Genomic DNA, 13,608 nt, shown 5'->3' on the forward strand with positions numbered 1-13,608 from the left:
AGCCACCTGGAAATATTGAAGACAGTGAATTTAAATACAGTGCATTGGTGAGTTGGCTCGTCTTTCAATGCTTCATCATGTCTCTGTATTTATTAAGGACACACAGCTGCCAGGCACTGACCTCATGGCCCCTGAGACGGGTGGGCACTAGAGCAAGGGGAAGTGTACCTCTGCCAGGGAAAGTCAGTGGCCAAAATATGTCTCTTGCAACAACACAAGTAAGTTTGTGTATAAATAAGTTAGAAACTCTTTGAAGATAAAGCAGCCTTCAGTTCCACTAATACTGATGAACTAGAGGCCAGATGCACGAAATTCGTGCACAGAGTTGCATTTTGCTCTAAGAAAAGTAATTTCACAGTAACTCAAGCCTAAGTCTTGAAAGAGTGCTTTGCCATGATCACCAAAGCAGATGAGCATCTGGCACTAATTCCACAAACTGCAGGAGTTGAAACAGAGATGTCTAAGCTGACGTTGGCATGTGTCCAGCTCGTTGTGTTTGCGCACAGTAAGTACATGTTTTTAGTGTCAAGGCTAAAATAACATAGTAGAGTCCCACAGGCCCAGGTTCAAATCCCAATTCCCAGGAAGAAATGACCCAAATGCCTTTGAATAAAATGATAACATAGTTCCCAGGGAAGGTCTTAATTTTGGTTCCTATGATTGCCAACTTTTAGTTTCTGTTTTTAGAGGCCCGGTGCCACGAAATTCGTGCACTTGGAGGGGAGGGGTCCCTCAGCCTGGCCTGCACCCTCTCTCAGTCCAGGAGCCCCCGGGGGATGTACGACTGATGGCTTAATGCTGCCATGAAGGCAAGAGAGGCTACTGCCACCACCGCTGTGCTCACCAGCCATGAGCCTGGCTCAGGTCTTCTGGCTGAGCAGTGCTCCCCTGTGGAAGTGCACTGACCACCAGGGGGCAGCTCCTGCATTGAGCGTCTGCCCCCTAGTGGTCAGTGCGCATCATAGCAACCAGTTGTTCCGCCATTCGGTCAATTTGCATATAAACTTTTTATTATATAGGACCTTTTATTTCTAGAAGTTCCACTTTGCTCTTTGCTCTTTTTTTAATATATATATCTCAGAGAGAAAAGGAGAGGGAAAGAGAGCTAGAAGCATCAATGATGAGAGAGAATCATTGATTGGCTGCCTCCTGAATGCCCCCCACTGGGGATCAAGCCAGCAATCCAGGCATATGCCTTTTACTGGAATCAAACCCGGGACCCTTCAGTCCATGGGCCGACGCTCTATCCACTGAGCCAAACCAGCTAGAGCACGCTTTGCTCTTTCCTATATCTTCTATTTATCTCCTTGTTATGTTCATGCTTTCCTTTAAGTCCCTCAACATATTTATAATAGCTGTCTAAAATTCTTGTCTGCTTTTGATCATTATTGGTTTTTTTAGTCTATTTATATTTCCTGATTTTGATTCCCACTTTCCTGCTTCTTCCCAGTAATTTCTAAGACTCTAAATTTTTTGTTCTTCTTTTAAACAGCAGCTTTACTTGGAAGACGGTTAAATTGCCTGCAGATCAGCTTTCAGGGATTGAATGTAAACTCTGTTGGTAGGGACTTATGGTAGCCTTTAATCTAGGGCTATTTAGCCTTAATATCAAGGCATGGCCCTTCTGGGGTCTCTATTAACTGTACCAGATGTTCAAAAAGGTATCATTACTGTGTGGGATCAGAACTCTACCATCTCTCAATTCTTTGTTAGTGCTGGGACTTGTTTAGCCTATAGCTTCCTAGTAGCTTGTTCTGTTCTCAGTAATTGTTCTTTGACCAACCACTTGAAATCTCATTCTAAGTATGCAGGGCACAGTATTGTGGGTCGCGACCCCTGAAAATACATCCTGCATATCAGATATTTACATTACGATTCATAACAGTAGTAAATTACAGTTGTGAAGTAGCAACAAAAATAATTTTATGGTTGGGGGTCACCACAACATGAGGAACTGTATTAAAGGGTCGCGGCATAAGGAAGGTTGAGAACCAGTGCGCTAGAGACTCAATGAGACTCCATGCAGATGTTTGGGGCTCTTTATCTGGGCAATGCCCTTCTCTCTGATACACTGGCCCACAAAGTCTAGCCTCTGCAGCCTCCCTGACCCCCGATCCGTTTCCCCAACTCAATGAGACCACCATGCTCGGTTTAGAATCCCCTTCCAGGTACTAAGTGTGATCCAGGAAGGTTCTCCAGGCAGAAAATTCCTTTGTTTCCCTTCTCCCAGTGATCAGAATGCTGCATTGCCAGTTGTCCAGTGTTTGCAAACAGATGTCTCATAGACTTTGTCCAGTTCTTTCTTTATTTACAATGAAGAAAGGCACATGGGACCCGGGCTTCCCTCGCAGCCCGGCTTCGTCCAGAAGGACTCCGGTCTAATTAGCATATTACGCTTTTATTGTTATAGATTGTAATTACTTATTGTTAGCTGTGGCTCCTTGTCCAAGGTATTTAACTTCTCCAGGACTTACGTTTTACATCGGCACAATGGTCACCACTTTATTTATTTTACAATATTTATTGAGCAACTACTGTGTCCCACGAACTTCAGGAGAATAAGATGTACTAGTGTTCACATGGGAGCAGACAGACAATAGATGTGTGCAGTGGCTGTATCGTTCCTATCCATGGACCTGGTATGCTGACCGACTTTCTCTTTTCATCTCCCTGTTTTATTTGAAGCCCTCCTCTTAGACACTGTGCTCAGACAGTCTGGGCTCTCCCTCCTCCTGGGCTGCAGTCGCAGGCCGGGGGTGGCTGGTGCTCCAGTCTTCTTCGGGACCCCGTTGTGTTTGTTGTCATGGCTCCGCGTTCCTTCCTCATCGATCCCCATGTCGCTGCTGAGGTGGCTGCATTGCTCCCCGTGTGGCCTCTGGGGGCAGTGGCACACGCTGCCATTTCCTTGCTACTTTTGAAGCCATGAACATAATTCTACTCCACACACTTAGTGCTGAGATGCAGGAGCCCCGGGAGGCCTCTGGAACACCCCCCAGGCACTCCACACGTCACTTCTCTCGACGGGACACCATTGCCTCTGCAGGTCTCCGATTTCCTGGTCTCCTGGTGCACCCGGTGGTCTCCATTCTCCAGGCTCCGTCTTCTAGGGGAGCCAGGCGGCGGGGCCTCTGTCTCCAGGGACCAGGCCATCTCCTGCCCTCACTCACTCCCCCTCTCCCCTCTCCCAGACCCATCATGAGGAAATACCCTCATCAAAGGGGAACCTTTTCCTCCTGGATTCCCTGTCTTTCAAACGGTTTGATTATACCCCACATCCTTCCTGTTTTTCCTTTTCTGCAGAAATCCTTCCTAGTACCAGGGACTGCCTGCCTTTGGCCCTGGACCTACTAGCACACGCTGGGTGCATGCAGATGCCTCTGGTGTCTGTGTGCCTGGCGTCATCCAGCCGCGCTCTGCTAGCTCTGTGTCCTCAGCCCTCAGGCTTGTCGTGGAAGTGGTAGTGAGAGCCTCAGACGTCTCTGGAAACTCTCCCCCTCACCCCCAGACTTGCCACAGAGCACTGGGCAGATTCGCTCCCCAGTGGGGAACCCGTGGCTGTTGTCACCTCTCCTGGTCAGGGGGGACCCCTTTTATCTCCCACCATGTTTCTCCCAAACATCATGGTTATATTCCCGTCTGCGCCATCTCCCCTCCCTCGCCATCCCCCCCCCCCACACACACACACACACACACACATACACACACCACCACCACCCCCTATAGTCTGGGCGTTAGGAAACCCACACGCACTCAGACTGTTTTTACTTCTCATCTTGCCTCGTGTCCCCTGGAGGCGAGGCAGTGGCGCAGTTGTTGGAATTGAGAGGCCGGGCAGAGCAGGGACACAAGTGGGAATTTCAGGAGGAAAAACACACCACAGGGTACATAGAATTTAATTATTTCCTTTATTTAACCCACAAGCCTGATGGTCCCGTTAGTGGAGAGCGGCTAGGATTAGAATGTGTCAGGGACACCAGGACTGAAGCAGCCGCAGCCTGAGTGCGGCCCACACACTTGTGTTTACAGGAGTAACGTGCTCCCACGTGGCAGTGAGCATCCGTGTGGCGGTCAGGTCCTAAGCTGAGTTGTCTGCAGGGCAATGGGAGGAAGTTCTTAAGGCAGTTCGTACAGGGCGATTCCAGGATGGCTTGTGCAGGAAATGGTCCGATGGGAACCCCTTGCCAGGCTGTCACGTTCCCTGCTTGATGTAGAGACAGCCGCCACTGTCGGGCCTCAGCACTGCTGTCTGCTCTACAGACCCTCTTACCTCAGTCTTCTTATGACTTGGCTTTTTTTTTTTTTTTTTTTTTTGGTTAAAATATTCTCTTTGTGTGTGACTGTGTGTGTGTGTGTGTGTCTTTAAAAGAATCCTATAGTTTTATTTTTTAATATATTTTTATTGGTTTCAGAGAGGAAGGGAGAGGGAGAGAGAGATAGAACATCAATGATGAGAGAGAATCATTGGTCAGCTGCTTCCTGCACACTCCCCACTGGGGATGGAGGCCGAAATCCAGGCATGTGCCCTGATGGGGAATCAAACTGTGACCTCCTGGTTCCTAGGTCAACGCTCAACCACTGAACCACACCGGCTGGGCTAAAATGTTTCCTTAATCTCCAGGTTTTTAAAACTATTTGAAGTAAACGATTAAGGAGACAGAGAGGAGAGCGAGCCCCTCGCAGTCTGTCTCCGCGTGTTAACACGTGTGCATCTTGCTGTTGGTACCGATGTGTAACCATGTCCCCCGTTCCACAGGCATTTCCTATTCAAAACAGGGACGGGGACCACGCCACTGTTCAGCACCGCGACCCCGGGATACACCATGGCTTCGGGCTCCGTGTACTCGCCGCCTACCCGGCCGCTGCCCAGAAACACGCTGTCGAGAAGCGCTTTCAAGTTCAAGAAGTCCTCCAAGTACTGCAGCTGGAAGTGCACGGCCCTGTGCGCCGTAGGCGTGTCCGTGCTCCTGGCCGTGCTCCTGTCCTACTTCATAGGTAAGAGCCGCGTGGCGGGAGCGTGCCGCCCCGAAGTCAGGCCGTTGTGGTTTTGTTGCAGGTACCTACTTGTTTGGTCCAGAAGTCTGTTCTGAGGTTATATTTTCTGGGGAAGGAGTCAGTAATGATACATTGTAATTACAGGGTAGTTTACGTGATTTCTAACAAATTGGGTAAATAGAAAAGTTGCATTTGCATAAAGAACCAGTTATGTTCTTGGACGCAAACTCTAGTGTATGTACGTCTGGTTTGGGCTTATCCCTCGTGAAAACATGGGTAACCTGTGCCATTTCACATTCACAGAGCAATCCGTGCCCTTCCAGGAGTGGACACAGGGCAGGAGTCTCCTACGACGCATGGTCAGTAGGCGCTCTGCTTCTGGGGACGGGCCACGTCTCCATCTCCATCTCGGCTCTCAGAATTATCTCAGACTTTTTGTTGCTTTAATGAATCACTAGGTATAAGTCCCCTCACTGGGGACCACGGTTTCCCCCTTAGAAACACTCTCCTGAGAACCAGGCATCTGTGAAACTAGAAAAGGAGGTTTTACTTGCTCATGGATGTGGATTTGTCAACTCTTCTAACATGGCACTGGTCAAGGTTCCCCCTGCATAGGAACCCACGTGATGGAAGGGCTAATGACAGTGGTCACTGTTACCTTTGCCTCCTCTGTCTCACAGATGAGCACTCAAACTGTGGGAAACTGTTTTCTTTACCTGTCAGGACCACATCCGATTTTGATGGTCTTCTAAGTGTGGGGAAAGGTCTATGATATTGAAATGCTAATGTTGTCCACTGAGAGAAACCCCAGGCTGCGTGGCTGGTCCTACAAGAACTGCAGTCCCTGGTGCATTTCCAAGTTCACAGAGTGACATGTGCTGCCCCGTGAAAGTCTGTCGCTGAAGGAGGGTGTCACAGAGCTGCGTCTAGAACAGTCGTATGCTTGTGCGGTGGGCCGGTTTCTGTCATCAGCTACAACGCTCCTTAGTTAAAAATTACATACTTTGGAAACGGAAATAACCATTTTGAACCACAACATTTAAGAGAAAAATAGAATTTTAGAGAGTGAAGGAACTTTAGAGATGATGGAGTCAAGGATGGTAACTTATTTATGCATGTGAGTGACAGGAAAAATAGCATTTTACTGTGTGGCTTGTTATGTACACCTGCTTCCAGGTCTTAGACCCCGGCAGACATCACTCATGCATCAGGCACTCTCTCCCCCTGACCCTGGACACAGCCTCATTAGCCTCAGGGAGCCACTGTCCGTCGGGATGACACCTTTGTGTCAGTTTTCAATCGAAGGTAACTCCCTCCTTGTAAAAAGGGTCAAACCAGCTACCAAAAGGGGTTTCCCTGGGCCGAGATCACACACCAATGAAGCGATGCTATGCTATTTTATAACATTCAAGGTCAATGAGGGCGGCCACAACAACAAACATCACTCTTCAGAGATGGATTGTTCGTGTTCAGCTAGAAAATGTTCGTCTGTTAGGAGGGTGTCTTCTGGTTAGCTGGGTAAATTATGTACATTTGTCAGCATTGTGCTGCTGGAGAGTCTTAAAGGGTCCAGAAATACATCGGTCATCAGTGGGATGGAATCAATTCAGCTTGTTTTTGTAGGGGAGTTTTGATAGATCCTGCGCAGGGCCGGGATTCCGTGTCTGTGTTGCCCAGGGGTAGCCCAGGTGTAGCCCAGGTGTTGTCGGACACCCTGTCTGACTGTAAGTGCCTGGGCCCCCCGCTTGTTAAATCCTTTGAGTATCGGCTCTAACACCCTTCAGTTTTATTTATGCGTGTGAGTGGCAGGAAAAATAGCATTTTAATGTGTGATTAGATCACTGTTATTTGTGAGATGTACTCTTTTCAAGGATCCTTTCGTGAATATAATTGAGTATTAGAGCTCTAAGTGAAAGCTCAAATGTTTCTTTTTTTTCAAATGGCCCGTTTTTGCTGTTTAATAGTTAGCATCATCCTATATTGCTTCTAGTGCCACACTCCAAAAATTCTCCCTTTGACTTTATCTTTCCCCACAAGGAAGCATACAAATTATATAGTTAATCTACTCATGTACAGATACTTGCTGAACGTTTTTCTGATGATCTGGTTATTGTGCTAGAAATTAAGGCAATGCAACCCAAGGCTTCCCTCCCCAAAATTACTTTTATCATCAAAGAATTATCTCGTATTTTTTATTAGTTTAATTAATCTCAAATAGACTTCCAGTTTTCACTGGTCTTCCTGTGCTTAAGTAACCAGCACACATTTTTGCAATGGTTGTCATTGTTGTAGTTTAAATTAGCTAAAGAATTTCTTTTCTTCATCAGTTACCATCGAAAATCTTTTCAGACCGAAGATGCCGCCATTAGCTTTGGAAAAAATGGAGTAGGGCGCTTTTCTCAGGGAAGGTCGTGCACGCCCACCGAGTGTGCGAGTCAAGCAGAGAAGGAAAAGGGCCACCTGCCTGTCCAGTGAGATCCCTCCGATAAACCCCGAATCAGTGGGGAAGCCAGTGTCCTCATCAGCTTGACCTCCCAACTGTTAACAAAGTGCAGTCTCCTTAAGCTTCCCCCCCATTCTCTCCTATTGACTGTCAGTATAAAGTCAAAGAAATATGCAAACTGAAAAGCTTGCGGAATCACTTCTATCCCAGAATTTGCTTTCTCACCTTCCAGTAAGGTCATGAGAAGTTATGAGGATGGAGCTGTAACCTGTCTCTTCTCTAAGGTGAAGTTACCTCAGGAGAGTCAAGGTGTGTAACTTCTGAAATGGAGGGATGATGGGAGGGGGAGAGGTTTTGTTCTTTTTCTATTCCCATACAATTTTCAGCTAATAAAAGAGGAAGAAGAAAGTGAAAATTAACCCCCATAGATCACTGTGAACTCTTTGCATAGGTCACCACGGTTAACATTTTGGCGCATACCCTTCCAGATATTTTTCCATGCTTATGTGCATCTGGAGTGCCATGCTTTTTAATGCATTTGTACCAGGCTTTCTTGCTGATAATGGATGTGTATAATCTTATTTAGCAGCTGTTTTTAATTTACCAGTTCCCAAAAATGCACTGACTGTTTTCTTACGCAAGCATGTGTTTCTGCTTTGAGCATCTGCCCCCTGGTGGTCAGTGCATGTCATAGCGACCGGTCGTTTTGCCGTTGAGTCGATTTGCATATCAGGGTTTTATTATATAGGAGCGAATCATTTGTCATATATGTTATGTAGTTTTTCCAGTTTATTATTAACTTGGTTCATGATTTTTATGCCACATACCATATAGAATTTTTTAATTCATCACATTTATCAATTTTTCTTGATAATTTGTGATAGTCTTGTTATACCTATAAAGTTCTTATTTAGTCTAAGTTTTTTTTTTTAATTTTCTTCTGTTCTATGGTTTTTCAGTAACTACTTTAGGTCAACATTTTTCTGGACACTCTTAACAGATGTTAGAGGTCCAAATTAGCTCTCCGTTTTAGAAACTCACAGTCAAGTGAGAAAGACAATAATGTGAACATACTGTTGACAGCGTATGCTCTCATAGCTGCAAGGTCCATAGGAGCAAAAAATAGAAAAGAAAACTCTCTCAGGCTGAAGATGTTGGGGAAAGTCTTGATCTGGCAGGCGATTCCTAAGAGGTAAAGCGGAGGTCAGTTCCCAGGGTTTAATGTCAAAGCGCTTAGTGGGCAATGACCTTGAGAAGAGGTCATCCAAGGCAAGGAAGGGACATGAACCATCTGCATGGGTGATGGCTACTCACAGGGCACCAAGCATCATGTCCAAAGCTGTGCATGAATCGCCTCATTTAATTTTCACAGCAACCCCTGAGTCATGGTCTCCATTAAACAAAAGGGATTCTGTTGCTGAGAGAGGCCCCTTGTTTGAAGTCACACAGCCTGGGAGTGAGGAAGCTGGACCAGAAACTGTGGAGGACCCATTTCACTCTACCGCCCCCATGAGGTTTCAAAAGACTTACCATAGAGAAGAAACTAAAAAGTTAAAGCCGTTATGTTTTGTTTTTTGTGGGGTTTTTAAAATATATTTTATTGATTTTTTACAGAAAGGAAGGGAGAGGGATAGAGAGTTAGAAACATTGATGAGAGAGAAACATTGGTCAGCTGCCTCCTGCACACCTCCTACTGGGGATGTGCCCACAACCAAGGTATATGCCATTGACCGGAATCAAACCTGGGACCTTTCAGTCCGCAGGCCAATGCTCTATCCACTAGCCAAACCGGTTAGGGCAAGCCATTATGTTTTTAAAAGATTGCTTTAGTGGCATTCCAGAGCATGGGATTTGAAGAAAGGAAGTCCAGACTTATACTTTTCAAACTTCCATGTGCCAGGAGTCACCTGGAGACCCTGTTAAAATGCATCTTCTGATTGGGCACATCTGCGGCGAGAACCCAGGGTCTGCATTCTGACAGGCCCTAGGGGACGCCGCCGTGGCCACAGACCACACCTGGAGCAGCAGGGCTCAGCCAGCACGTCAGACACTGCTCTTCATGATGGAGACGCCCTGTCTCTGCACCGTCCAATTCAGTGGCCACTGGACACGTGTTACTCATGAGGCCTCACAGTGTGGCCAGCACAGCTGTGGAACTGGAGTTTCCGTGTTATTATTGTTCACGAATTTAAACTCCAGCAGCCACGTGCGGCTGTTGGCTACCATTCGGACAAGCACAGACAACCTGTTAGAAACCACCCCTCAGTGGGCAGTCATGAGGCCCTGTGGGGAGAGAGGAGTGAGCAGGAGTGAGAAGCTACACTGGTCCCTCCTAGGACAGATGTCCCAGGGGTTAGCATCTCTTGTTCTTCAACATCAACTGTCCACACTTGGACAGATGGCAAACCTCTTTTCAACATCCACGTTAGGACTTCAGTTGGTGCGTCTTTACACAGTGAAAATCTGCTGATTTCTAAACACGCATGTTGTGTTTGATGATAATAGTGATGCAGATCTATCAGAAAAAAGACCTGTCCTTTCTTTTCCTGGGCCCTGACTTCTTTTTTTTTTTTTCTGCTCTAATGATTAGAAGATTGTAAGGAAGGGTAATAGATAGCAGTTGTTCACCAGCGAATGAATTAAAGAGATGGAGCCTGCTAGTCACTGTTGCTTCTCCCTCTGCTCCTGGTTATGGGATGAATCATAGGCTTGATTATTGTCCTTTGCTCACAGTCAGTGGGGATAACCTGTAAATATATAAAAAATGCCCAGACATCTTACCATCAGGCATGAACGTTATTGAAACATTAAATAAAGTCAAAATAAATGTTTGCGTTATTAGATTAACACCGTTAAAGAGGGCAGCAAAGTCAAGTCAGACTCCAGATAACACCATGGTGGACATTTCAGCTCATTAACATTTCGGAGATGGCTGGGCAGAACCTGAAAATTCACATAATTCCCCACGTGGAGGAGCACCAAAACCACTTGCACCCGTTCTTTATATTTAAGGAAAACTAGGGAAGACAAAAATGCCATCAAATTCTATTGTGCGAGCACATTTTCTCGATTTTTGGCTCAGTTTATCCCCAACCAATAATTCGCTTGACAGTTTTCATAATAGCTTTGTTGAGATACAGTTCTCATTCCCTACAGTTCACCCATTTAAAGTGCACAAGTCAGTGGTGTTTATATTCACACAGTGTCACAATCAATTTTAAATCATTTCCATCCCCCCAAAACAGAAACCCTGCCTTCTTCAACAGACACTTCCCAGTTCCCTCTAAAGCAGTGGTTCTCAACCTTCCTAATGCCGCGACCCTTTAATACAGTTCCTCATGTTGTGGAGACCCCCAACCATAAAATCATTTTTGTTGCTACTTCATAACTGTAATGTTGCTACTGTTATGAATCATAATGTAAATATCTGACATGCTATGTGTGTTTTCTGATGGTCGCGACCCATAGGTTGAGAACCGCTGCAAACCTTCCTTAGTTTGGTTTTGGTTTTGGTTTTCCCAAAAAAAAATCTGGACTTTTCAGGGATTGGTTGTTAATTGCTTTCCCAATGACGTGAAGTAACTCAGCATGGTTTCTCTGATGAACTCCTGGCGCATGCTGCTAAGGAGGACTCGCACTTTCAATATTCTGTCTCATTGAAAAAATACATGAACAGCTGCTACCAAGTGACTCCTAAAATAGATGTTGTGGTGCGTCTGCTAACAAGGCTGTTGAACAGCGCGAGCACTCACTCCGCAGACCCAGCAAAAGGTAACCCGTCAAGGCCAGCTTCATGGCACTCAGGGTTCGGTAGCAGCTCTCTGTCCTACTTCTTTGTCTGTTTGCATTTTATGAACAGTTTACCTCTCTGTGCACCTTGAAATTGATTATGCTACTAGCTATCTATATGCACCTCAGGGTCAGAAAGAAAAATACGCCAGCCCTTTGTGCTTCATGAAAAATCAGCCATTTCAATATATACGGCAAAATAAAATGTGCTGTGACATTCTTTTTTCTTTTTGGACATGTTTGTGCAATAAAAGTGCTGTTTTATTAGGTTACAGAACACAACTGAGCAATGAATTACACACCATTTTTCACTACAGCTTCCTTCCTGACGCCTAGTTGCATTACATTTCGAAAACGCATCTTGTCTGAGATGCGACGGCAGCATTTTAATACTGATGTGATTTCATCACTTTGTGGAAGAAAATATACTGCCTGTGGTTTAGAGGATTGAACATTGTAAACGGAAACTTATAAATCAGTATTTTATGTTATCCTTGGATATATGAAATTAAAGACATATTTAAACCTGATTCAAAGGTGAATGAAGACTCAGAATAAACCAGTTGACCCCTGGGAGAGGAGGGAAATGGTGATATGATAAAGCAGCTACTGCAGGACTCTGACTCTGCCGATTCAAAAAGGAGAAAGTCTACTGAAACCCATTCTGGATGGTGGTACGCTTCCTGTGAAAGAGGCACTTTGGATGAAAGCGTGCATATGTTCGCTTACACACACACACACACACTCCTCCCTCCGACCCACAGAGATGCTGGCGGTCTTGCCATGTTTGCACTCTGTCCTAACTTCAGTGTGAGCTCTATTAATTTGCAGAAAATACCAATTTTCTGTCTAGCGTATCATCTGGAAACCCGGAAATGATCGAGAGGTGACTTAAAATTCAGTTCACTCAATAGCCAGCTCTGTACGAGCATATCGGTGACGTCTGAATTGGACCTAAAGTGGGAAAAAGCTATGTATCGCACACTCAGTTTTTTTCACATTACACATTTTTTTTGGTTTTTATAAGGACAACAGCAGAATGTGGAGCTTTGAGCTGGTATGTGTTTATTACTGCACATCAGGAAGAAATCACTGCCAAATTGGTGCGAATATAGGGAGTGTGCTCCTCTTCTCCTTCCCCAAAATAACTTATTTGACTGTTAGCTCGATACAAGGTCAGTGGAGTAAATAACATGGGAGGAATTCTATGCACAAACAGACTGTTCTTTACCACTCAGATACAAGGAGCTCCTGAGTTGAAAAGGGTTCAAGGACATCAACAATAAATACTTTTAGCCCGGCTGGTGTGGCTCAGTGATTGAGTGTCGACCTATGAACCAGGAGGGCACTGGTTTGATTGCTGGTCAGGGCACATGTCCAGGTTGCGGGCTCAATCCCCAGTACGGGGCGTGCAGGAGGCAGCCAATCAATGATTCTCTCTCATCGTTGATGTTTCTATCTCTTTCTCTCTCTCCCTTCCTTTCTGAAATCCCATATAATAAAAGGCTATTATGCAAATAGACCTAACAGCAGAATGACCAGTCGCTATGATGTGCACTGACCACCAGGGGTCAGACCCTCAATGCAGGAGCTGCTTCCTGGTGGTCAGTGTTCTCCCACAGGGGGAGCGCCGCTCAGCCAGAAGCCCTGAACTGGGCTTACAGCTGGCAAGCACAGTGGCGGTGGCAAGAGCCTCTCTCACCTCCGCGGCAGCGCTAAGGATGTCCAACTGCCAGCTTAGGCCTGCTCCCCTGGGCCTAAGCTGTCAGTCAGACTTCCCCAAGGGCTCCCAGACTGCGAGAGGGCCCAGGCCGGGCTGAGAGATCCCCCCTCCCCCCCCCCCCCCCCCCCGCCGCCAAGTGCACAAATTTCGTGCACTAGGCCTCTAGTCTGTAAATATATACCTTTAGCATCAGCTGAACTTGAGAGTGTTTGGGACATAAATATCACATGTGAAATGCGGTGTTGTTTTCTGTTTGGGGCGATCATTTCTGCAAAACGTAGCTGCATTTCCCCACTAATGCCAAGTGGAAAGTGCGATACAATATTTGCCATTTCCTTGTCACGTTGCATAGATATTTAATCGGCATTGCGTATGTCACTTGCTTTCATATTGGTGGTACTGAGGGCATTGTTTTTTCAGAGCATAATCGACATCAAGAGGAGTGAAAGGAAGAGTAACTGGCATATATAAAGTTAAAAAAACAAAACTATTGACTGCTAGCAATCTTAGGAATGAATTCAGTATAAAAACTTTACTTTCCATTGAATCTATATTCAAACAAAGGTCTTATCCTGGAATCTGCGATAAAATAAATTCCAAATGAATATACTCTTTCAGTTTATTTATTGTCTGACATAATATTAGCATGTCTACACACCTC

The 13,608-nt window shown here is 45.7% G+C and overlaps 1 protein-coding gene across 11 annotated transcripts in view; it reads left to right on the forward strand.

Annotated features, from left to right (window-relative positions):
* Positions 1 to 13,608, forward strand: part of TENM3 (teneurin transmembrane protein 3) — a 670,243-nt gene that overhangs the window by 523,596 nt on the left and 133,039 nt on the right. For all 11 annotated transcript variants that reach the window (XM_070408131.1, XM_070408130.1, XM_070408129.1 and 8 more), the window contains one exon: positions 4,754 to 4,992. In XM_070408131.1, coding sequence (XP_070264232.1) covers positions 4,754 to 4,992 — 239 coding nt within the window. The remainder of the gene's footprint in view (positions 1 to 4,753; positions 4,993 to 13,608) is intronic.

Source organism: Myotis yumanensis, unplaced genomic scaffold (assembly GCF_028538775.1).
Source record: "Myotis yumanensis isolate MYYU_CA2020_CCGP unplaced genomic scaffold, mMyoYum1.0.hap1 SCAF_3, whole genome shotgun sequence".
NCBI classification, from domain to species: Eukaryota; Metazoa; Chordata; class Mammalia; order Chiroptera; family Vespertilionidae; genus Myotis; species Myotis yumanensis.